Genomic DNA, 25,077 nt, shown 5'->3' with positions numbered 1-25,077 from the left:
AAAATTCAACACCCATTTCTGATAAAAACTCTCCAGAAAGTGGGCATAGAGGGAACCTACCTCAACATAATAAAGGCCATATATGACAAACCCACAGCAAACATCATTCTCAATGGTGAAAAACTGAAAGCATTTCCTCTAAGATCAGGAACGAGACAAGGATGTCCACTCTCACCACTATTATTCAACATAGTTTTGGAAGTCCTAGCCACGGCAATCAGAGAAGAAAAAGAAATAAAAGGAATACAAATTGGAAAAGAAGAAGTAAAACTGTCACTGTTTGCGGATGACATGATACTATACATAGAGAATCCTAAAACTGCCACCAGAAAACTGCTAGAGCTAATTAATGAATATGGTAAAGTTGCAGGATACAAAATTAATGCCCAGAAATCTCTTGCATTCCTATACACTAATGATGAAAAATCTGAAAGAGAAATTATGGAAACACTCCCATTTACCATTGCAACAAAAAGAATAAAATACCTAGGAATAAACCTACCTAGGGAGACAAAAGACCTGTATGCAGAAAACTATAAGACACTGATGAAAGAAATTAAAGATGATACCAACAGATGGAGAGATATACCATGTTCTTGGATTGGAAGAATCAACATTGTGAAAATGAGTATACTACCCAAAGCAATCTACAGATTCAATGCAATCCCTATCAAATTACCAATGGCATTTTTTACGGAGCTAGAACAAATCATCTTAAAATTTGTATGGAGACACAAAAGACCCCGAATAGGCAAAGCAGTCTTGAGGCAAAAAAATGGAGCTGGAGGAATCAGACTCCCTGACTTCAGACTATACTACAAAGCTACAGTAATCAAGACAATATGGTACTGGCACAAAAACAGAAACATAGATCAATGGAACAAGATAGAAAGCCCAGACATTAACCCACGCACCTATGGTCAACTAATCTATGACAAAGGAGGCAAAGATATACAATGGAGAAAAGACAGTCTCTTCAATAAGTGGTGCTGGGAAAACTGGACAGTTACATGTAAAAGAATGAAATTAGAATACTCCCTAACACCATACACAAAAATAAACTCAAAATGGATTAGAGACCTAAATATAAGACTGGACACTATAAAACTCTTAGAGGAAAACATAGGAAGAACACTCTTTGACATAAATCACAGCAAGATCTTTTTTGATCCACCTCCTAGAGTAATGGAAATAAAAACAAAAATAAACAAGTGGGACCTAATGAAACTTCAAAGCTTTTGCACAGCAAAGGAAACCATAAACAAGACGAAAAGACAACCCTCAGAATGGGAGAAAATATTTGCAAATGAATCAACGGACAAAGGATTAATCTCCAAAATATATAAACAGCTCATTCAGCTCAATATCAAAGAAACAAACACCCCAATCCAAAAATGGGCAGAAGACCTAAATAGACATTTCTCCAAAGAAGACATACAGATGGCCACAAAGCACATGAAAGGATGCTCAACATCACTAATTATTAGAGGAATGCAAATCAAAACTACAATGAGGTATCACCTCACTCCTGTTAGAATGGGCATCATCAGAAAATCTACAAACAACAAATGCTGGAGAGGGTGTGGTGAAAAGGGAACCCTCTTGCACTGTTGGTGGGAATGTAAATTGATACAGCCACTATGGAGAACAATATGGAGGTTCCTTAAAAAACTAAAAATAGAATTACCATATGACCCAGCAATCCCACTACTGGGCATATACCCAGAGAAAACCGTAATTCAAAAAGACACATGCACCCGAATGTTCATTGCAGCACTATTTACAATAGCCAGGTCATGGAAGCAACCTAAATGCCCATCAACAGACGAATGGATAAAGAAGATGTGGTACATATATACAATGGAATATTACCCAGCCATAAAAAGGAACGAAATTGAGTCATTTGTTGAGACGTGGATGGATCTAGAGACTGTCATACAGAGTGAAGTAAGTCAGAAAGAGAAAAACAAATATCGTATATTAATGCATGTATGCGGAACCTAGAAAAATGGTACAGATGAGCCAGTTTGCAGGGCAGAAGTTGAGACACAGATGTAGAGAATGGACATATGGACACCAAGGGGGGAAAACTGCGGTGGGGTGGGGATGGTGGGGTGCTGAATTGGGCGATTGGGATTGACATGTATACACTGATGTGTATAAAACTGATGCCTAATAAGAACCTGCAGTATAAAAAAACAAACAAAACAACTAATACTAAACTTTCATTGGGTTATTTGTATGGAAATATGTTAATATAAATGTTTCAGACATTACATGAAATTTCTAAAAATCTTATATTTGTATTTGTATGGAAATATGTATGGAAATATGTTAATATAAATGTTTCAGACATTACATGAAAAAAAAAAAAAAAAAAAAAAAAAATCTAAAACAACAATTAAAAATCAAAAAATTCTAAAACAAAATTTTGCCCACTGAATCCAACAATATACAAAACAGATAATACATCATGGTCAGTGCAATAAGGTAAGAAAAAAGACTCAAAATGGATACAGATTGGAAAGGAAGAAATAAAAACTGTCTTGATTCTCAGACAACATGATTTTCTACACAGAAAATTTAAAAGAATCTCCAAAAATTCATTAGAACTAATATATGAAGTTATAAGTTCTCAGGATACAAGGTCAACATACAAAAATCAATTACATTTCTATAAACTAACAGGGAACAGCTGGTGACTGGAATAAAAATATATAATTAAACATAATACCAAAGCCATGAAGAGCTTAGGTGGGAATATTACAACAATTGTGCAAAACCTGTAAGCTGAAATCTAGCAAACACCGACAAAAAATAAAAGAAGTCCTAAGTGAAGGGGGATATACTGTGGTTATAGATTAAAAGAGTCAATATTTTACATTGTCCCTAAACTGGTCTATAGATTCACTGTAATTCCAGTTAAAATCCTAGCAGAATTTTTGGGTAGAAATTGATAAACTGATGCTAAACTTTATATGGAAAAGAACTAGAGTAACCGAGATAATTTTGAAAATGACCAGGTTGGAAGACTTACACTACTTAATTTCAAGACTTACTGTAAAGCTATAGTAATCAAGACAGTGTGGTAAGGTGAAGGGATAGACATATAGATCAATGGAACAGAATAGAGAGTCCAGAAAGAGACCCACGCACTGATGGTCAATTGATTGTCTACAATGGTCCAAAGGCAATTCAATGGAGAGAGCATAGCTTTTTCCAGAAATGATGCTGAAATTACTGGATGTCTATATGTAAAGAAATGAACCTTGATTCAGACCATGAGTCACATACAAAAGTTAACTTAAAATGGACGGTAGACCTAAACATAATGCCTAAAACTGTAAAGCTTCTAGAAGAAAATATAGAAGAAAGGCTTTGTGACATTAGATTAGGCAAAGATTTCCAGATGTGATACAAAAAGCAACGTCTAGAAAAGAAAAATTGAAATATTTGACCTCACCAAAATTAAGAATGTTTGCTCTTCAAAAGGCACTGTTTAGAGAGGAAAAAGACAAGCCACAGACTTTGAGAAAATATTTACAAATCACATATCAAATAAAGGACTTGAATCTCAAATACTTAAAGAACTCTCTAAACTCAATTGTAAGAAAACAACCTGAATGATGTATGAATAGCAAATAAGCACATGAACCATGCAAATTAAAATGAGCTGCAATAAAATGCTACTATACACCTATCAGAATGGCTGAAACTTAAAAAAAAATCTGATTATACCAAGTACTACCAAGGATACCGAACAACTGGAACTTTCATACATTGTTGGTAGGAATGAAAAAATGATGCACACACTTTGGAAAACAGCTTGGCAGTTCTTATAAAGTTAAAGTACATTCACTATACAATCCAAGACTCCCACTTCTAAGTATCTACTCAAGTGAAATGAAAACTTATGTTCACATTAAAACCTGTACATGAATGTCCATAGCAGCTTTATTCTTGCACCAAATTGGAAACCCAAGTCTCTTTCAGCTGGTGAATAGATAAACTGGGTAGAACCACATAATGGTGGACTATGAAACATTGTAAAGGAATGAACTGCTGATACATGTAACAACATGGATGAATCTCAGATGCATTATGCTGTGGGAGAGAAGCCAGATTCACAAAGGTCCGTACTGTAGGATTCTGATTATAGGACACAAAGGCATAATGATAGGCACAGAAAACAGATCAGTATTTGCCAGCGGTTGGGAGTTGGGGGAGGACTAGACCACAAAGGGAATTTTGGGGGATGACCTAACTGTTCTCTATCTTAATTGTGGTGCTTGTTACACAACTGTTTAGGGTTGTCAAAGCTCATATAACTGTCCACCAAAAAGGGTGAATTTTACTGTATGTAAATTAAGACTTAAGAATAAATGAAAAAAATCCATTAGCAGATTATGTGCTTCAATGATAGATTTGGAAAAGGCGGTCAATGTCCCTATAAATAATTAAACTTTACTTCTATGTAGACCTCAGGGGTGTCCATTTCCGTAGTTTATACTCACTGGAAAGGAAGACAAACTAGGACACTAGAATCAGAAACGGCTGTTTTTAAACATGTGGTAAGTTACACAATTTCCTACCTCCAATCTCTAAATCTTTTCATTTGAATACTTTAGTGTGGTTGTAAGAAAACCAATGTTCTGGAAGTGTTTCTTCAGGTCCAAATAACCATTTAGCAAACCATTGGGCCAGATGTTGGTCTTAGAAAGACCAGTATGACTTGTTTTTCCTTTCTGTGCTGTCCTTGTTTGTTATTATTATTGTTGTTGTTATTGTTAGCAATCTAGACCCTGGGTGGAATGCCAAGAACACTACACATACTATCTCAGTATATTTAATCTCCACAACTGTGAACTATTAATCTTCACCCTGTGAAGTGGTTATTTTCACCATTTTATGTATGAGGACACTGCGGCATAGATAGGTCACAGGGCCATTGGGCTCAGAGATAACGATTCCCATTCAGCCCTGTCTGACTTTAAAGGCTTGTAATTGTGCTTCTCTGTATGGATAATTATTTTATATAATTATAAATATATATAATGATATATAAATTATATATTTACATATATAATTATTTTAAATGGCTTAAGTGTTTTACAAGCCATTCATTTAATTAATTAATTCAACATTCACGAAGTGCCTAGAATCATCTTCAAAGCTGGCAACGTCTTCTCTGTTTATTCGCAAGAAAGTGAAGGTTTAGCTGGGACAGAAAGGGGCCTGCCTGCCTCTCGCTGAGGGCGGGCAGGGGCTGATGAGGCAGCCTCTGGGCTTCAGGCTTATTTCTCAAGAGGTGCCCCAATGCCTCCTTGTCTGGGGTGAGCAGCCTGTACATTCAGGGCCCATCGGGTGTCTGCCGCTTGTGAATTTGCTGTCTCCTGGGGTCTTCCTGAGCCTTAACATCGCACACGTTGCAGGGGGTGTGAGGCTTTCTCTGCAGCGTGTTCCTCATTCTGGCCAGGCCTCTCTGCCAGTGGCTTGTGAGTCAGCAGGCTAAAGGGCAAAGTGAATGCTTACTGTTATGGACTGAATATCTATGCCCCCCAGATCCGTATGCTAATGCCCTGACGTCCGGTGTGATGACATCTGGAGGTGAGGCCTTCGGGACGTCATTAGGTTTAAACGAGATCATGAGGGTGGGGACCCCGTGATGGGACTAGAGCTCTTATGAGAGAAAAGAGGGACCAGAGTTCTCTCTCTGCCTCTTGAGGACATAGAGAGAAGGCAACTGTCTACAAGCCAGGAAGAGGGCCCGCAACGGGAACTGGACCTGCTGGCACCTTGACCTTGGACTTCCCAGTCCTCAGAACTACGAGAAATACACGTCTGTTGTTATGGTATTCCGTTATAGCAGCTCGAGCGGACTAAGCCCCTACTGTCCCCACGTTCCTGAAGGGTAGGCCTTTGCTTTGACCTGAGGCATCAGGGTGACCCATGGGGTTCACGGAAAGGCAGACAGTGGTGCAAAGAAAAATAATAAACCCAAGGGATCATAAGCTACATAAAAAATGAGATGCACAGAAATGTCCTTACAAAACTGAGTAGGGAGATAGTTATCAGCTCAATAATAGATGGAGAGGATTTGTTGAGCATTTACTATTTCTAAGCGGTTTGCATGCATGGTCTCATTCTGACAGCAACCGTATAGGGAGCTACCATTCTCGTCCTCCTCCCCAGGTTATAGATAAGAAAACTGAGGCTCAGAGAGGTGAGGAACTTGCCCAAGATCACAGGGTTGGTAACTGTCAGAACTACCGCTGCAATCAGACCTGACTCAAGATTTTGAGTCCTTAACACTAAGCCAGACTATACAAGATCAGTACCTTAGAATATAAAACCAATTCAAGACACACCTCCTGAAATAAAGAGGCCAGCCAGTGATCTGAGAACCACAAAAAACAGAAATGGTAAGTAGCATATTCTGAATGCCTACCATCTGCCAGGCGCATCCTAGGTTCCTTACATGAACTAGTTCACTCAGTCCTCAGCACCGCCTTTGGAGGTAGTCGTATCAGCATCACCATCTCCATTTTACAGATGAGAAAACTGAGACTGAAGGATTGGTTTACCAGATAAAATATAGGATGCCAGTTAAATTTCAATTGCAGATAAACAATGAATAAATGTTTAGAATAAGCATGTCCCAAACATTGTATGCATATTTGTTGTTTATCTGCAATTGATTTAACTGGGTATCCTTCATTGTTATTCGCTAGATCTGGCAACTGGGCAGGGAGGGGAAGTAACTTGCAAGGTCCCAGAAGGAGAATGTGGTAAAGCTGAGAATGGAAGCCAGGCAATCTAACTTCAGGGTCTACAATCTTACTGTAAAACCACACTGCCCCTCAGGGCTAGGTTGGAACTAGGGGGAACTCGGGTGTCATGGAATCAACTCCAGGCAGTGACAGGCACCCAGCTAGTGAAAGCAAGTTTGCCAGGAGCAGGCTCGTGGGGGGCAGGCTGCCTTCCCAGCAGTTGACTTGGCCACACAACCAGGCATTTGGGTAAGGAGACAGAGACAGATTGGAGCTGGGGCTCTGCAGTGAGACGGCCCTTGTTTCCTACTCTGCTCTGCACTTATTAGCTGACTCTCGTTGGGCGAGCTACAAAAGCCCTCGAAGTCCCAGAGTCCTCACCTGGACTCTCAGGTGTGACTGTTTCTCCTCATCTGCTTTTGTGTCCCTCTCCCTCATCAGTCTGTGAGCTCCTTGGGGGTAGGGACTGGGCTTGTCATATAGGGGATTATGTGCAGCAAGCAGTAGGGCTCAAGAAATGCTCGATTTTTATGAGTTGGCCAACCCTGGAAGGAACTTTGGAAAAAAAGATAGCAGGAATGTGAGGGTATGGAGAGTCCTTCATTTGTTGTCCTAAATTGAAGGTTTTAACAATTTATGAAAACAACTTGTTCGGTTTAAATAAAAATTGTAAAGTAAAAGTGTACATTTCTTTCCTGCTTCTCAAATCATTTTCTATCACCTCAGATCCCCATTAGGCAAAAAAGATGGTAAAAACTGACATTCTCCGCAACCACACTTGAAAGAGCTATTCCAGAATTTGTTCTAAGGGCACGTTTCTAAGGCCTGGTGGAGGGCTCAAGCAGCTGATAAGGCTGTTTTTAGTAATTATCACATTTCCCTTTGGTCACTGCTACTCTGGGGGTCTCTTGCATCGTGACTTTGCTCACGCAGGAGGCTTACCCCTGACAAGCTGTCAGCAAATCATCAGCTGTTCTGTTCCTTTAAAGGCAGATAATGAACTTCCTGGCCAGGAAGAGGCCAGGGACCTCCCTGTAACCTTATCTCCCAGGAACTCTAGAAGTGGCTACTAGTGTCACCACCTTTGTTTCAAAGCCTGGTGCACAGAGCTAGGCAGAGACTATGTCCTGGTTTTCTAAAATGGTAAATATTCCATTGATAGCTGTGGTTGGAATTGTCTGCCTGGGAAACCGTTGTGAAAATAGGTTCTTCATGTGAACTCAGCATTATTTGTCACTCAGAGCCAAATAGGACATGCCTCACAGAGTGGTTTCAAATCCATGTAGTCCATTTTTTGCAACCCAGGCAGTGAACGGCAGGGAACATACAAGAGGAAAAAAAAGAGGTCTGAAAATGCAAATAACATGATGCAAAAAAATAAATGTGCATAATTTGATGACATTGACCTCACAAAGCATCAAGGCCATTTCCCTCCGAAATAATCAGATTGCTTTGGCCACAGTCAAGTTTCTGTGTAACCCTCCGCCCACATTCTTTTTCCATTACTCTGAGTTTTTGCACAGATCTGTTAATGTTCACCGTGGGATAATAAAGAACTGGGATGTTCAAATTTTAAAAAAGTATTTCCTCTGAAACAGAATATTGGTTGTTCAAATGTGATTTAAGTTTCAAGGTTAAAAATATGTTTCTGTGCTAATAAAACACATATGAGACTCCCATATGCAGATCTGACAAAGCTGTACAAGTTTTAATGAGGGAAAAGCAAGTTAAACCTGAGTAGAACACCTTCCTTACATCAGGATGACATATTTTTTCCTCAGGTGAGAATTCATGCCTTATTCCTAATTTTAGAAGATAAGTAATTTTTTTCATTGTGATTTTCTTTGTTTTCTAAGTTTTCAGAATTGATCATCCAGTTTTCTGGTTTTGAATAAGGTACTATTAAAATAATTTAAAAAGTAACCCAGAGGTGTTAAGTGTGAATGTCTTTGTCAATGCATCAAAAAGGAAGTGGATTCTGCCCTTGTCTTGGAAAGAAGGCTATTCCAGAGCTTGTGCTTCCTCAAAAAGAAAGATGAACATACGTCAGCAGCTCCAAAATGGGCTTATCCTTGCAGAAATGTAAAGCGATAGCCAAGATCTCACTTGTCATCACCACAAAATGGGAGAAGTGAAATACACGGCAGAGTAGAGCATTTATCTCTTTCCTGAGCCAAAGGAAGGAAGTCTTTTGAGACATTCAGTATGTTTGGGAGATAAAGATAAAGCAAAGTGCCCTTTTGCCCTAATGAGAGGACAGCCTTGGTTTTCACGTTTTGCTTCTCTAGCCTTGAGACCTATCACAAGGAAAGGCCTGAACATTCAAGGAATCCTGCAGACTCCTTTGACTGTAAGGGTGAGTAGTGCACAATTTTTGCATAGCCCAGTGTGATGCATGAAACCCACTGAAGATCCTGAATCCTGTTGGCTGCGTCTATTTTTTCGAGTAACCCACTGTTTAAGAAGGGCTCAGGGAAAGGGAGTCACTTTATTCGCCTTTCATGATCAGAGGTCTGTTTTGATTGTGATTCGCTCATTCATTTATTCATAAAATGTCTACAGAGTGCCTTCTTTATGTTATAGACTCTGCTAAGTACTTTCCTCTATATTGAGGTTTTAAAATCCCTCCTAGAGTTTTGTAGAGTAGGATTTTTTACCCTCATTTGACAGCTAAGGAGACTTGGAGAAGCAGCAAGTCATTCTGTCATTCACTACGCTGGATGTGGTCACTTTCATTACTGCGTCTTAGACAAAGCCTTTTCTTGTCTACGGTGTGTCTAATTAACTTAAGATCACATTAGTTTCCATGGGTTAGAAAGAGAAAAGCAAATAAAAAATTCAATTTTATCCTGATGATTATATGAACTGAAAGTGACCATGACCCTATTTGATGCTAAAAAAGTTCGTGAACTCTGGGTTAATCGCTTGATTCTGATGTGACAAATGCTTTGAAACATGGAGTGCCAATGTGCTGGGGTGAAACAGAGCAGAGTGGTTAACACAGAAGGGCCAGGGTATCCTAAGCCCCAAACCTTGATCTTTCCAGGGTAAGGAGCATAATCCAGACATTGACTGGGAAGGCTGAAGGGACCTACCAATTGAAAGAGAAATTGGAATGCTCAACGTTGCTAATCATCAGGGAAATGCAAATCAAAACCACAATGAGATGTCACCTCACACCTGCCAGAATGGCTATCACCAAAAAAAACACAGATAACAAATGTTGGCGAGGATGTGGTGAAAAGGAAACCTTCGTACACTGTTGGTGGGAATGTAAATTTGTGCAGCCACTGTGGAAAACTGCATGGAGGTTCCTCAAAAAAAATAAAAACAGAACTACCATATGATCCACCAATTCCACTCCTGGGTATATGTCTGGAAAAAACAAAAACACTAACTCGAAAAAGACATGCACCCCAATATTCATAGCAGCATTATTTACAATTACCAAGATATGAAAGTAATCTAAGTATCCATCAACAGATGACTGCATAAAGAAGATGTGGTGTGTGTGTATATATATATATATATATATATATATATATATACACACACACAATGGAATATGACTCAGCCATAAAAAAGAATGAAATTTTGCCATTTGCAACAACATGGATGAACTTGGAGGGTATTATGCTCAACGAAATAAGTCAGACAGAGAAAAACAAATACTGCAAATATCACTTATATGTGGAGTCTAAAAAATACAACTAGTGAATATAAGCAACATCACAGATATAGAGAATAAACTAGTGGTTACCAGTGGGGGAGAAGAAAGGGGGGAGGGGCAATATTGGGGTAGGAGATTAAGAGGTACAAACTATTAGGTATAAAATAAGTTACGATGATATATTGTACAACACAGGGAACATAGCCAGTATTTTATAAGTGGAGTGTAACCTTTAAAAATTGTGAATCACTATATTGTATACCTGCAACATATAATATTGTACAGCAGCTATACCTCAATTTAAAAAAATGGGGGGCTTCCCGGATGGCGCAGAGTTAAGAATCCGCCTGCCAGTACAGGGGACACGGGTTCAATCCCTGGTCCGGGAAGATCCCACATGCCGCAGAGCAACTAAGCCCATGTGCCACAACTACTGAGCCTGTGCTCTAGAGCCCACAAGCCACAACTACTCAGCCCAAGCGCCACATCTACTGAAGCCCATGCACTCTAGAGCCCGTGTTCTGCAACAAGAGAAGTCACCGCAATGAGAAGCCCGCGCACCGCAACGAAGAGTAGCCCCCGCTCGCCGCAGCTAGAGAAAGCCCGTGCACAGCAACGAAGACCCAACACAGCCAAAAATAATAAATAAAAATAAATAAATTTATATAAAAAATAATAAAAAAATTAAAAAATGGGAAAAAATAAAATAAAAAATACAGAAAAAAAGAGAAATTAGAAACACACTGGGGACTCTACCTCTCTCTCTCTCTTTTTTTTTTTTAAGACAAGTTCTGCTCCAGGCAGTGGGACAGAGTAGAAAGAGAGCAGGCTTTGGTGCCAGGAAGCCCTGAACTTGAACTTGCTTCACTTACCAGCCCGAAGGAGACAGGCAAGAGATCATCTTTAAATCAGATTCCTCATAGGAAAAATGGGGATAAAAAACTCTAACTTAAAGATTTGCTTTAAGAATTAAATCATTATATAGGCCAACTACTTCTCTATTACCTAATGTCAGCAATATGGAGTAAATGGATGCTATTATTCATTTAATCATTAGTTAAAAAAACAGGAGGAAACATTATGCATATAATGTGGGCTCAACTATTTAGAAGCCATATGGAAAAAAAAAAACCAAGGAAATAAGCCAAACTACTTATAGTTTTCTATGTGTGACAGAATACAGGTCACTATTTTTTCTTTCTTTATACCTTTCTAAACTTTACAAGCTGTGTACAATTTGCTTATGTTATTTTAACAAGAAAAACAAAGCAAAAGAGAAGTAATCTCTCCCTTTAAGTATTTAGATCCTTAAGGAGATGTTTTCATTACATCTTAGAAGATGGAAAACAAATGGTAAATTCATGATTAAAACGCCTGATTTTTACTATCACTCCTGCCCCAAAAGGGATCTCACGTAATTTGCATGTCATATCAGGGACTTAGTCACTACTTGAGTGTTAACATCTTTAATCAGGATAGAAGTTCAATTTCAGCTGACAAATGCTATGCTTGACCAGAGGAGTCTAGCTATACCATTGACTCAGGTCTGGCTAGTGGTTTTTCTTACAATGGAACCTGACCATTACAGAGTTCGATATTGCATCCTAAGACAAAGTTTTAGAAGAGTTAATGATTATCTTGGTTGCTAAACAATAACTACAGTCTTTGAGGTACTGTAATCAAATATCTTCTTAAAGAAAATTGTATTGAGGTTATAATAGCCCAGCAGTCTTACTTCCTCTCTATGGTCAATAATCTTTTTTATAGAAATGGATATCCTTTCAATTGTCCCCTTTTCTGACTTGTAAAGGAATTGTCTTAAAGAGAGATCTCTAAATGGAGGAAAGCAGATATTGATATAAAAGCTGACAGGGCTAGAAAGATTTTCTACATATAGATGGAAATGGAAATTTCTAGAAAAAGATGCTAACATTACCTTTATCAGGCTTCCTTCCTCTTGATTTTCTGTAAAATGAGACATTGAGAACCAAATACCATCAAAGGAAAGTGTTGTGCCACTTACCCATGCAGTCTGGGCCCCAGTGCCCTGGACAGCACTGAGGCTGGAGATAGTCCTTCCTACAGATATGGCGGCATCCAGGGAGAGACAGTGAGTATGTTCTGACCTCAAAGGTGTACCTTGGAGGGTAAAGAGAGGACATTAACCCGTGATTAGGGCAACGCAGTGAACTCCGGGCAGCGAGATTTCCACAGATTTCTCTTTAGGTCTTTATACTTGCCTATATTTTAAAATATGTAGATTGAGCACATTTTGCTTCCTAGGTAAAATACAGCATAATCATGATTCATCTTTAATTGTAAGAAACAGATGAAAAAAATCAGGGAAGGATGAAAATAAGGGTGAAATATCTAAAATGTCAGAAGTGAAGTTAGTAGATGAAAGAAATGATGCTAGGTTCTAGGCACATGCTACAGGTGGGCTTCAGACTTGTCACTGAGTGTCCTAGCATCCAATGCAAGAAGGGAAGGATCAAGAGTTTCGTGATGCACAGTACCTGTGGATTTAAAATAAACTGACCATTCAGGATTTGCACATTCTTTTGCATATACCATAGATAGAAAATTTCTGTGAGAGGTGTTGTAATGTAGTGAGCAATATTTGCCATGGTTTTCTTGATACAATCGTGAGTTCCTTAGAACAGTTTTTGTACCAGCTGAGGAACAGTTCTGGAATAGCTAGTCTACAGAGGTTAACTACTTGTCTATTTACAGGGATCTCTGTATGGATGACTTATTCTAGGACTTGACTTCAGTGTATCTACAGCCATGAATATCATTTCTTACTATTGGGCTGTTAAGAATAGTGTGACGGTGAGTTCAAGGTTGTACTCCTAAACCAGTCCCTGGAATGTAGCTGACTCACCAAAGAGCTACTGGTTTTACGGGCAGTCGAGTTGGAGATAGAGTTGATGATTTCTTTGAAAGGTTGAGCATATTAGCAGGGACATCTCTTCACAAAGAAGGGGACAGGGAGAGCCCAAAAGAGAACCAAAATGTCCCCTCAAGAACCAGTCTTGGCATAGAAAACAAACTTATGGTTACCAAAGGGGAAAGTGGGAGGGGGGAGGATAAATCAGGAGTTTGGGATTAACAGATACACACTACTATATATAAAATAGCTAAATAATAAGGACCTACTGTATAGCACAGGGAACTATATTCAGTATCTTATAATAAACTGTAAGGGAAAAGAATATGAAAAAGAATATATATGTATATTTATAATTGAATCACTTTGCTGTACACCTGAAACTAACACAACATTGGAATTCAACTACAGTTAAAAAAAATTTATATAAAAAAACCAGGGGCTTCCCTGGTGGCGCAGTGGTTGAGAGTCTGTCTGCCAATGCAGGGGACATGGGTTCGAGCCCTGGTCTGGGAAGATCCCACATGCCGCAGAGCAACTAGGCCCGTGAGCCACAACTACTGAGCCTGTGCGTCTGGAACCTGTGCTCCGCAACAGGAGAGGCCGCGATGGTGAGAGGCCCACGCACCGCGATGAGGAGTGGCCCCTGCTTGCCGCTGCTAGAGGAAGCCCTCGCACAGAAACGAAGACCCAACACAGCCAATAAATAAATAAATAAATAAATAAATAAAAACAAAAAAAAAAACCAGTCTTGGGTTTGTTTCAGCATAGCTGAATGACACATCAAAGTTCTCAATTCTAAAACAGACAGCCTGAATGCAATAATCTTATATGCTGTGTGTGTGGGAATTGGGGGGAAGGTGGGGTGGAATACATAACCAAGTACACACTTCGGCCATGAAAAAAAAAAATCAGTATAAAAAATTCTCAGTAAAGTCCCCATATAATTTTAACCTTGAACCCCAAAGCTTTCTGATGTACTTTCTCAGGGAATCTGGTCGCAAACATGTGTCCACTTTGGTAACTAAGTGGTTAACTGCTGTATATGCTTGCTAATTCCAGGCCAGGTAATGTTGGGAAACTTCTATTAAAAATGATGACTTGGAAAAAAAAAAAAAAATGATGACTTGGGGTTTTAGGATATAGTACAGTCGCATTAAGCAAACGTGAATTTAAAACAGTGTGATGTAACAGTGTTAATGGTTTCATTTTATACAAAATTCTTCCAATTCTTCACCCCTAAATTAAAAACAAACTCATTGAGTACTGTTTAATTTTTGAATTAGTAGACTGAGTAAATTAAAATTTGTGTTTGCATTTGAGCTGTATGGCTGCATCCATGAGCTGGTGGGCAGAACTGCTTGTCATCCTTTGCAAGGATTAGCCTTGAATTATGAGAGTTTTGAATCATAAGAGGGCTTCAAGAATGCTACACTCACATACAATGCAAGAAAGCTGTAATTCCTTTGTCTCCCTTCTTTGGGCTCTAATTAGTATCAGGGTGCATAGCTAGTTTGTAAGATGACTATCAGACCCAAGGCTTTTAACACGTTCTGACTAGAACCTTTTCCAAAAGAAACAAACCCCAGATTTTCAAAATAAAGAAGGGCAAGATGAAGGCAGAATATTTTTGTGCAATTTTGTAGGAAAACGTGAATTGTAATATATTTTTTAGACTCAAGGTCATAGTTGTAAGTTACTGAAGTTTGGGTTCAATGTAACCTTAGAGTAAGAGAAGATCATGGAAATGCTTTGTAGTTTTTGAGTTGGGAAGTTTCAGTTTGGATTCACAATCCTTTGAGTTCCAAGATTCCAGCACACATATTTTCTCATAATGGGTACCTGCAATCTCGGATCCCTATGGTGCCATTGGTAATCTTGGTGTAACCATCTGGGCATTTCATTCCAAAGTTGAGTGAGCAGGATTTGCACTCAGTCCTAATTGTAAGGAGAGACTTCTTATCACATCTTTTTGCCTGTGAAAACATTAAAAAAAAAAAAATCAAGTCCCATTAGCAGAGCCTGGGTTGGCCAATCTTCTCCATTAGCTTCATGTAAATCAAACGACAGGGATGGCAATGAGGTTGATTGGTAATGACTGGCGGGTCTTTCCATCTTATCTGCAAGGAGTGTTGGAATCAACAAGCAATGCCTACCACGGGTGTGGGCAAGGGAAGGCGCTGCTCATACCACCCATTTGCCATAACTGATCTCAATTCTGGAGTCTAGCAAAGTAGAGCAATGTCACTATTTACCCATATCCAAATGGGAAACCTGAAGTATACTGCAGGGTACACTTTTCAAATGGGAAATTGTAAGCAGGTTATTCAAGATCAATTGATCATAGGTCAATAGGTCTCAAGAATATTCTTTCAGCATTAATTCCATAGGAATAGTCTAGTTTGGGTGCTAAATGCTGTGAAGCATACAGTTCCTGCTCCAAAGATGTTTGCAATCTTTTGATTATAATCCAGCTAGAACGTGGGCTCCGTAAGAGCAGAGATTTTTTCCTGTCTTGTTCTCTGCTGTACCTTAAGCACCTAGAGCAGTGTCTAGCACCTAGCAGTGCTTAGTAAATATTTGATTTTTTAAATAGCTCTTTATTGGAGTTAATTGCTTCATAATACTGTTAGTTTCTGTTCTGTCGTACAACAAAGTGAGTCAGCCATATGCATACATATGTCTTCATATCCCCTCCCTCTTGAGCCTCTCTCGCATCTTCCCTATCCCACCCCCCTAGGTGGTCATAAAGCACGGAGCTGATCTCCCTGTGCTATTTTACATTCGGTAGTGTATATATGTTGATGTTACTCTCACTTTGCCCCATTTTCCCCCTCCCACCCCGTGTCCTCAAGTCCATTCTCTATGTCTACATCTTTATTCCTGCCCTGCAGCTAGGTTCATCAGTGCCATTTTTTTTTTTTTTTAGATTCCATATATATGCATTAGCATATGGTATTTGTTTTTCTCTTTCTGACTTACTTCACTCTGTATGACAGACTCTAGGTCCAGCCACCTCATTACAAATAGCTCAATTTCGTTTCTTTTTATGGCTGAGTAATATTCCATTGTATATATGTGCCACATCTTCTTTGTCCATTCATCTGTCGATGGACATTTGAATGAATGACTTGTGGGAAATCACAGACACACTAGAAATAATCACTTGGCAACATCAGGTGGCAGAGAAATCACTGTTAAAATGAATGACACAGACACACTTTGGCCTTGTCTTCAGGATCCCTTGTCCACGATTCTGGTGCTGATCCTTCATGGATATCCTCCTCTTTCTCAAGTTTCCTTCATCTCCCCAACAAGCTTAAGAAGCAACAGCTTAGTACAATGAAGAGACACTGAACTTGAGGCTCAGAAGACCTAAGTTTAGAATCAACCTTTGTATCTTGCTAAGCATACAGTCTTGAATGAATTCCTTATTTTTTGCCATCATCTGTAAAGGGGGGATATTAATAACCACCCTGCAGGTTATTGAGACCTGAGTGATATAACACGTGCAAATCACCTAGCCCAGTATCTAGAATATCATAGGCCATAAATGCTTGTTCCTGTGACATTTCTGTTCTTACCTGTGTTTGGCTGGTTGCCTCTCCTCATCGGAGTGTTCTTTCCCCTCCCCTTGGCTATCCACACCTCAACACCCTGTGTAACACCATGTCCACAAAACCACACTCATTGCTCTTCCTTTTCTCGACTTCTCCCTATGGCTGGACAGTGGAGCACATTCTGTTGTCTTTCTCTCCACTTAAAAACCCCTTGCCGGAGAGGACCACTTCTCCTATTTCTTTGTCATCCCACAGCTTATCCCCTGGGCCCAGCATTAGGTTACGGGTGGCGAGAAAATAACTACTTCTAAGTTCATAGAAATATGTAAAGGCTGCATAAGAAGAAAGCTTACATTTACAGGGCAATATATGGTTATGCACACTTCCAAAGGCATCACCTTATTTGATCTTGACCACCCTAAAGACAAGTAGGGGAGGTATCATCATCCTCATTTTAGTGCGGAGAAAACTGAGGTGGGGGTAGGTCCAATGACTTGCCCAAGGTCACACTGTCAGTTAGCGGCCTTGTGATTCCTTGATCAGTCATTGCTCTTCCTCATACTATATAGTGGTGTATAGAAAACAAAATCTGTTTTTACTGGCAGCTTTCATTTGGTGATCATTATGAACCAAAACAGCACTAGAATGTTCTTTGTGAAATAATAAAAGCCACTCTTAGATATTGTTTGAATTAATTCCCTCTAATGGTTAGGGCATATCTACGCTTCTTTTAAGCAGGATTTTCTTTACATTAGGGTTTCCCATTTGGATAAGTTTATGGGGTGACAGTATTTTTTCTTTTCTTAGTAAGCCAGAACACTCTCTCTTCAAGGAACCCCTTGATCTTCAAATTGTCGTTTTCAAATGGAAAGGCTCATTCTCTCTCTCTCATACAGTCCCGTCTAAAAAGTAAACTCAGCTTTAAAATCAGTCAAGGCCTGACTTGTGTACTAAAGCAAGCACTCAACAATGATGATGATGGTGGTGATGTGGATGATAATTCCTGCTGTCTGTGGAGCAATGATGGGGAGAAACTGAAGCTCAGAGGGACTAAGTAACACGCTCAGGGTTCAACAGCTAGTAAGCCATGGAGCAGTGACTGGTCCTCAAATAGCTGTTAAACAAGGAAAAGCCCCAGTTCAAACTTGCCCTTATCTAACCTCATAGCTGGAGCACTTAACCCTTATGCCATCTTCCAATGTTTCAGTGAAAAACCTTATCAGAGTATAGCCAACTGGAGTAAAATTGGTGTTGATAAAAATGTCTGGCACAAAACAGATTCACAGACATAGAGATCGGAATTGTGGTTGCCAAGGGGGTGGGGGGATAGGGGAGGGATGGATTGGGAGTTTGAGATTGGCAGATGCAAACTATTCTATAGAGAATGGATAAATCACAAGGTCCTATTATATGGCACAGAGACCTATACTCAGTATCCTGTGATAAACCATAATGGAAAGGAATATGAAAAAAGAGTATATACATATGTAAAAATAATTGCCTGGCACAGGTGCAGAATCATGTTTATGTTTTATTATTAATAGAGCAGAAATCCTATCTCGTGAAATACATTTTAAATAAATCACTCAGATTGCCTCTCACATACCTCCCCTTTATTTATTTTTATTTTTGGCTGCGCAGCATGCAGGATCTTAGTTCCCCACCCAGGGATTGGACCCATGCCCCCTGCTGTGGAAGCATGGAGTCCTAACCACTGGACTGCCAGGAAAGTCCCTCACATACCCTCCTTTAGCCTGGACTTGCTGCAGAACTGGTATTGAACCTGCTATACGATGACAACTCACGTGAGCCTGCGGGACAGGCAGGAGTGCTGGTGTCCTTCACAAGGACTATCCACTCGACTGCCCTGGGTACTTCTACTCAACTCGTGGTAGGTAGATGGATGGACTCCTGGCACATTTGGTGACACTGTGTTTCTCAATCAGTTATCACCCAACCTGGAATTCCGCAGAGCTCCTCTCTACTCAGCTCTCTACAGCCATTGTTATTTTCTACATTCAGAATGATGCAATGGGAGGTATTCATTAAAGCAAACAGACAAAAAGGATAGCAAAATCCACAATGGATAGAGGGATGTTAGCACTTAAATCAGAGATCCCAACAATGGCGTTTTAACACAGGAATAGAACGGGGTTAGCACCCCTTCAGACAGATCTCCATTAGCATCCTATTCTCCACAAGCTTTCTATTTTGTGAAGTCCAGATAGTACGATTTACCCATGACAACGTAGGAAAGCAAAAAAGTTTATGTACACAATCGTGAACGTAAACACATTTTAAAAAAACGCAAGTTTCATCTTACCTGCTCTGCAGTTTCAGGCAGGGAACAGAGATTTTGTGCCGCCAATCCAAGAAAAAGAAGTATTAAAATTTGTCGCATGGTGAGGAAATATTTGCTTCTTCTCCACGTCAGGCACCTGTCAGGACTATTTAGCTACATTAACTTAGCCTGATGAACGCCCAGTGAATTCTTTCTCATTTCAGTGTTTGCTTTTAAATCTTTTCCTCTCCTTTTCCTGGATTGAAACAGATGATCTGTGAGAACTGCCTCTAGACAGGAAAAATGGCCAATCTAGGGGTCGTGGTGAAATTGGCCACTCTCAACTGTATACACGTCTGGCTCAATGACAGGATATCCTCAAGGCGCTGAGGCAGAGACATGGTCTGGAATTTTTGTGCCTTATGAAACTCCCAAGAAAAAGCTCCTGCCTCCTATTGCCCTGCCCATCCGCCTCTGGTCCTGCCTACTTCTGGCCCCAGGCCCTGCCAACATTTACGCAGCCACACCATGGAAAACTGCAGGCTTCTCCTTCTGAATGCAAAGGTCTGAGCTTGCCCTCAGGCAGTTTAAGCAGGGATGCCCATAAATGGGCACAGTTCCAGGCATGGAGGGGATGTTGCAGAAGGCCGGGTCCTTGACTTGGACGAGGATGGTGGCAAACTACCACAAAGAAATGTCTCTTTGCAGATGCCATTGGTTGGGTTTTTGACCCATCCTCTCCCCTATTCCAGGTCACTTCAGTAGCAAATAACTGAGTCTGTAGGTCTCATCTTACCCTTTGAGGCCCAGATCTAATGGCATCTCTTCCAGGAAGGCTTCCTGTCCTGCTCCTCCAATATCATCTTGGAGACCTCCCCAGCATTTTGCGCATCATTCTACGAAAGCCCAGTCATATCCATCATAATTCTCTGGTCTGTATGTCTGTCTCCTGTGCCCAGTTGTGAATTCCTTGCAGAGAGGGGCTAGCCTTCATCTTCTGTGTTCCCAGCAGCTTAGAGCAGAGACCTGCATTTGAAAATAAGAAAAATAACAATAGCCAACATTTGTTGAAAACTCACTATGTGTGTCTCACTATGTTAGACTTCTCCATGGATTAACCTATTTAATCCTCATAATTCTTGGTGAAATAGGATTGTTCTCCCCATTTTACGGATGAGGCAACTGAGGCAGAAAGGTTAGGCAACAACTTTTCCAAGGTCACACAGCTAGTAGGTGAGGATCCAGTTTTCAAACTGGGTGACTCTAGATCCAGTACTGTTAACCACTACCCTCTACTGCTTAAAACAATTGCTAATGAATAAATAGCAGGTGGTGCTCCGGTCTCATTGACATGATAGAAAACTGTCAGGCCGAGCACCACAAAGGATAACGTCTGTGCTAATCAACAAGACAGGCTTATGAGGGTACATCTCATGACATTGAGTTAATTGGGAGACTGGCACTTAGAGACTAGTTTTGGTTAAATAATCCTTACTCTGCAAAATCTTTCTCTCTGGATTTTTGAAACATTACATTATATTGATCAATAATCCAAGAAAATTCTGGTACAGATAAGCCCTTCATAGGCTAACCCAGAGGTCTGAATGAGAAGACGCCAGATGAGGAAGTCCTTACAATCCCTTGGTTCAGTGGATTTCAACCTCATTTAGAATTTTGGAGAAGCTTAAATTTTTTTTTTCCAATGTCTACCCTACTCCAGAACAAATCAAATCAGTACGTCTGGGGGTGGGGCACAGAAATCGTATTTTTCAGAGTTTCCTAGGTGATTCCACTTGCATGGATGACTGCTGCTTAAGGAAAAATTAAATTTTATTGTGTGAAGTCAATGAGATTGAGGTTAATCCGTTATAGCAGTTGTGTTACCTTGACTTATACACGAAGGAAAGAAGTTGGAAGCTTTTTTCTGATTGTTTTCTCTCTGAAGAACATGGATAAGTGTCTGGGTCTTGGAATGGGTTAGGTTCCTGGCGGGGGGAGAAGGAACCATACTTGCATTTCCTAAATAGTAGTGGAAGATGCTGCAGGAGGTGCTGGGGAAGAATTCTATCAGATAATTTGGAAAACTCTGCCTCTGCCGTCCCTTTCTTAGGGATTGACCATGCTCATTAGCTCATTAAAGGTTCTGAGACATCCCTCAGTAAAACATAAGGTAACAAAACCAAACAAAAACAGTTCAACTTTGCTTAAAGCAGTATTTTCCGGAACTTTTAGACCAAGGGATGTTTTCTCTTTGCAAACTAACCTTAGCACCTCCAGATCTATGTTCTATTGCTCCTGCCTAGGGAAATACTATCCTAGATTTTAGCAGGTTGAATGTTCCATTTTTAAATTACGAGGATGCAGAAGTTAGCTTGCCAGTGGCCATGGGGATTCCGCAGTTCAGGACCTGTTCATACACTTTATCTATTAGTTGCATTAGAAACATTTCTAAATACGTGGATTTGTTTAGAAATTGAATAGTTTTATTTCTGTGAGGCTCATTTGATTGCTATGAACAGAGGTTCTTCAAGTTATTTCAAATCCCTACCACTGCCTCCCTGCAATGAACAAGTGCTTAAAATGGTGCCTAGCACATAGTGGGTGCTCAACCATTCTTAATATTATTATTAGAATATGCTAATGTCATAGACAACAGCTACACAAATCTATACCCTTAGCCCAGTGTAGCTGTGAGGTAGCTCTGGATTTCCTCTGTCCCGGGTTGACGCAGTTCTGCTGATCTGTGTGTCCCTCACGGGGTGGGATGTCATTTTCTCTACTGTGGTCCATACTCCTTTTTGCTGATTGTTATAGTTTGTCTCTTAACCATTCAAAGTTGTTTTCAGACAAGGATTTTTGTTTTCCAAATGTGTTGGGTTTATTTTACTCTGATGCAAAACCAAAGATTCCACTATCGCACAGAGACCAATATATTACAAGGTCATGAAAAAGTGGTGTGGGACATGCAGGACGTGTGGACAGCTGGAGGGTCAGGTCATCTCCTTTGTAACATGACACTACACCGTCGCTGAGCAACACATTGAAAATAACACTGCGGGACTGAACTGAAACGTGTCACGAACATGACAACTTCCGGACATGCCTTCAAGCACATCCCTTAGGATGGACTCGATATCTGGGCTTCAGCGTGGGGAAGACTACAGTTCTTTGGAAGAATAAAAAGTTCATACTTTTGAAATTTCACAGAAGAATTTTAAGGCCAAAACATAGTGGGTTCATTTCTCTCCACCTCCAGGGACAAAGCTGATGCTTTATTCAAAACCACATTAAGCTTCTAGCTCAAATCCCAGCCTGAGCTTGTGTCCTCCTGCACTGAAGTTCTTTCCATGGATGAGAGCTGACAGGGTCAGTTTCACTCCCGGTCGAAGGGTCTGAGTATAACCCAGTCCAATCAGGCTGGCATTATTTACTTTAGCAGATAGAGAAGTTCTACAATCCAGCTTGTACTTAGCAGCGATGCCTAAACGTGTATTGTTCCTGCCTGCCGCCCACGCAAGGTTTATTGGTGTTTCAGTCTTCTTGTTCACCTTCTGGTAGATCCACCCTCCAAATTCAATGCCATCGTTCACGTGAGTATGCAGCTGGTAGTCTGCGGCCTTGTAACCCAGGGTGAAATTATTCTGTGACAGTTTGGATTTGGCTGTGTCTAAACTCATCTGATAGCCAGCAAGCCAACCTTCAAAGGCCAACACAGCCCAGCCATAGATGGTTTGTCCAGAAAAATCTATATCAACATTATTGCCAAGACTGAAACAATCCCGTTTATAGGAGGCCTTCAATTTCCCACTCTTCTTTCCTGTGTTCGGGACAAATATGGTATCAAGAGTCAGTTTCAACCCTTGAGTTGAACTTATGTGTTGAGCTGAATGAACTTGAGTTGAGTTTCAACTTACTCTCCAAAGAGATTTCTGTCCCAAGAGTATTGTCTGTGTTCCACTTTTGGGTGAAGGTCAGTCCATAGTTACAAATCTTGTATTTGGTTTCTAGGTTGCCTGATGCTTTCCCTGTAACAGTGTAAGCATGACCAGAAGTAGAAAACTCCACTCCACTACATAACTTGGTTCTCAGATCTATTTTGACCATGCTAAACCCATATCCTTTGCTGAAGACATCCTTGGCAGACTTTCCTAGGTCACAGTAAGTCAGTGTGTTACACATATCTCCGACGGAATGGCCCATCAGCTCCGCCAGGGCACCGCTGAAGCCAGACAAGGATTTTAAATCAACAACACTACACAGGCAGTTTGTTCTCTCCAATATCCCCTATTATGCTGCTGGCAGTTACTTAAGACCTGGGAATGGCTTTCCCCTGCCCAGGGCTGCCCTCCTGCTCTCTCATTGCTTCCTCCTTATGTCCCCCCTCGACTAGTACTCACCTCCTTTGCCCCCGCGATCTGTCCTCAGCAGTGACAACATGAGAGGTGATAGTTTCCTCTTGGGTGAGAGGATTAATTTCCTGATTGGAATGTGGAGACTTTTCCCATATTGGAAAAGGCAAAGAGGGGCTGGAACACTTCCTGGATAAGACTGTTGTGCATCCCCTATGGCTATAGGGATTCTGAGTTGTTAGTGGTCCTTTCTCTACATCATGCCAGTTACCGAGATTTTAGTCCTTGGTCACTTCGACTAATAAAGCATTTCACGTGTGCCCTGACCAGCATTCCAAGGAGGGAGAATCGTCATCCTCGCCATCACCAACATGACCATCCTCATCGTCACCATCACAAACACACACATAGCTTTTACACATGCCAGACACTCTAAACTTTTAACTCAGTCTTCACCACAAGCCTAGGACAGAGGTATTAGTAACATATACTATCCCCATTTCGCACATGAGACTGAGGCAGACAGAGGTTTACTCACTTGTCCAAGGTCACAAGGCTAGTAAGTGGTGGAGCGGGGACTTGAACCCAGGCAGTGTGAAGCCACTGGTTGATGCTGAAGCATCATCTACAGGACTTGCTTTGGGTCTTGAATCTTGAACAAGATATTTCTGGACCTTGTGAGATGGCCAACGGGGTCAAAGCTTATGCTTCCGAAGCAGAACAAACCTAACTGTTTACTGGGGAATAAATTGTATCTTTTGCTTTGCAGGGGAATAAAAAAGGCCAGAAATGGATATCTAAGGTGAGTTTTCTGGTCAAGATTTATTTTTCATTCTCCCAGCAATTTTTGCTAGACTAAGGAAGAAAAAGAGCTCGGAACAGCAGCTACCTGTTGGTCTCTCTTGAGCAGCTATCTAGAAAATTGAAAAAGTTGCTTCACGTAGGTTCAACAAATCCAAGAACTCCTAGAATTCTTCCAAATGAAGATGGTGCTTTGGGAAGTAAAAACTTAGAAAAGGGAAAACAATACTACATCCCTGAAAACTTTCAGCATGAGAAATCGTTACCGAACCAGGTTCGTCTTGCTCGCTGCACAGCAAGCCAAAACGCTGACGCTGAGGTTTGCAGCAAAGAGAGGGCTTATTCGCAAGGCAACCAAACGAGGAAACTGGAGAACAAACTTCAAATCCACCTCCGCGAAGGCAAGCGGCTCCGGGTATTTACCGGGCAACTAATAAAGAAGCAGGACTGTCTGAGGTGTGGGGAGCGTGGGGAGCGTGGGGAGCGTGGGGAGCGTGGGGAGCGTGGGGAGCGTGGGGAGCGTGGGGAGCGTGGGGAGCGTGGGGAGCGTGGGGAGCGTGGGGAAAGTGATTGGAAAAGGGGTGGTAATTGACATTCTGCGCAGGTGTAACTAGGCTACAGGCCTCCGCATTTCGAAAGGTCACTGGGCGGACACTCGCGCATGCGCAGTTGGAGGGTCGGTGGTCCTAACAAGTCTTAACCAGCTCAGCTCGAACTAGACGCAGCTGACTTCAAGCTCCTGAAGACGACTCAGGC

At 40.8% G+C, this 25,077-nt stretch overlaps 2 protein-coding genes across 3 annotated transcripts in view; both read right to left on the bottom strand.

Moving 5' to 3' along the window:
- Positions 1–19,291, bottom strand: part of STAB2 (stabilin 2) — a 157,943-nt gene extending 138,652 nt beyond the window's left edge. The window contains exons 1-3 of the mRNA XM_059936774.1: positions 19,214–19,291; positions 15,173–15,306; positions 12,464–12,579 (exon numbers count right to left, since the gene is read on the bottom strand). Coding sequence (XP_059792757.1) covers positions 12,464–12,579; positions 15,173–15,306; positions 19,214–19,291 — 328 coding nt within the window. The remainder of the gene's footprint in view (positions 1–12,463; positions 12,580–15,172; positions 15,307–19,213) is intronic.
- Positions 19,292–22,458: 3,167 nt separating this feature from the next.
- LOC132372675 (voltage-dependent anion-selective channel protein 3-like) lies at positions 22,459–23,350 on the bottom strand. Of its 2 annotated transcripts, XM_059934801.1 has the most exons (3): positions 23,283–23,304; positions 23,082–23,235; positions 22,459–23,041 (listed from the first exon to the last, which is right to left on the bottom strand). In XM_059934801.1, the coding sequence occupies exons 1-3, from the start codon at positions 23,302–23,304 to the stop codon at positions 22,459–22,461; spliced, it is 759 nt and encodes a 252-aa protein (XP_059790784.1). The 2 variants fall into 2 exon arrangements, with proteins under 2 accessions (XP_059790784.1, XP_059790783.1); XM_059934800.1 differs by having other exon boundaries at positions 23,082–23,350.
- Between the last annotated feature and the right edge of the window lie 1,727 nt (positions 23,351–25,077).

Source organism: Balaenoptera ricei, chromosome 10, assembly GCF_028023285.1.
Source record: "Balaenoptera ricei isolate mBalRic1 chromosome 10, mBalRic1.hap2, whole genome shotgun sequence".
NCBI classification, from domain to species: domain Eukaryota; kingdom Metazoa; phylum Chordata; class Mammalia; order Artiodactyla; family Balaenopteridae; genus Balaenoptera; species Balaenoptera ricei.
The sequence above is the reverse complement of the archived record's forward strand: the minus strand, read 5'-3'. Positions and strand labels throughout refer to the sequence as shown.

Coding starts and splice junctions, on each gene's coding strand:
- LOC132372675 (XM_059934800.1), bottom strand. CDS start 23,350: ATGTGTAACACACTGACTTACTGTGACCTAGGAAAGTCTGCCAAGGAT. Junction 23,042..23,081: donor GAAATCTCTTTGGAGAGTAA/GTTGAAACTCAA, acceptor TCAACACATAAG/TTCAACTCAAGGGTTGAAAC.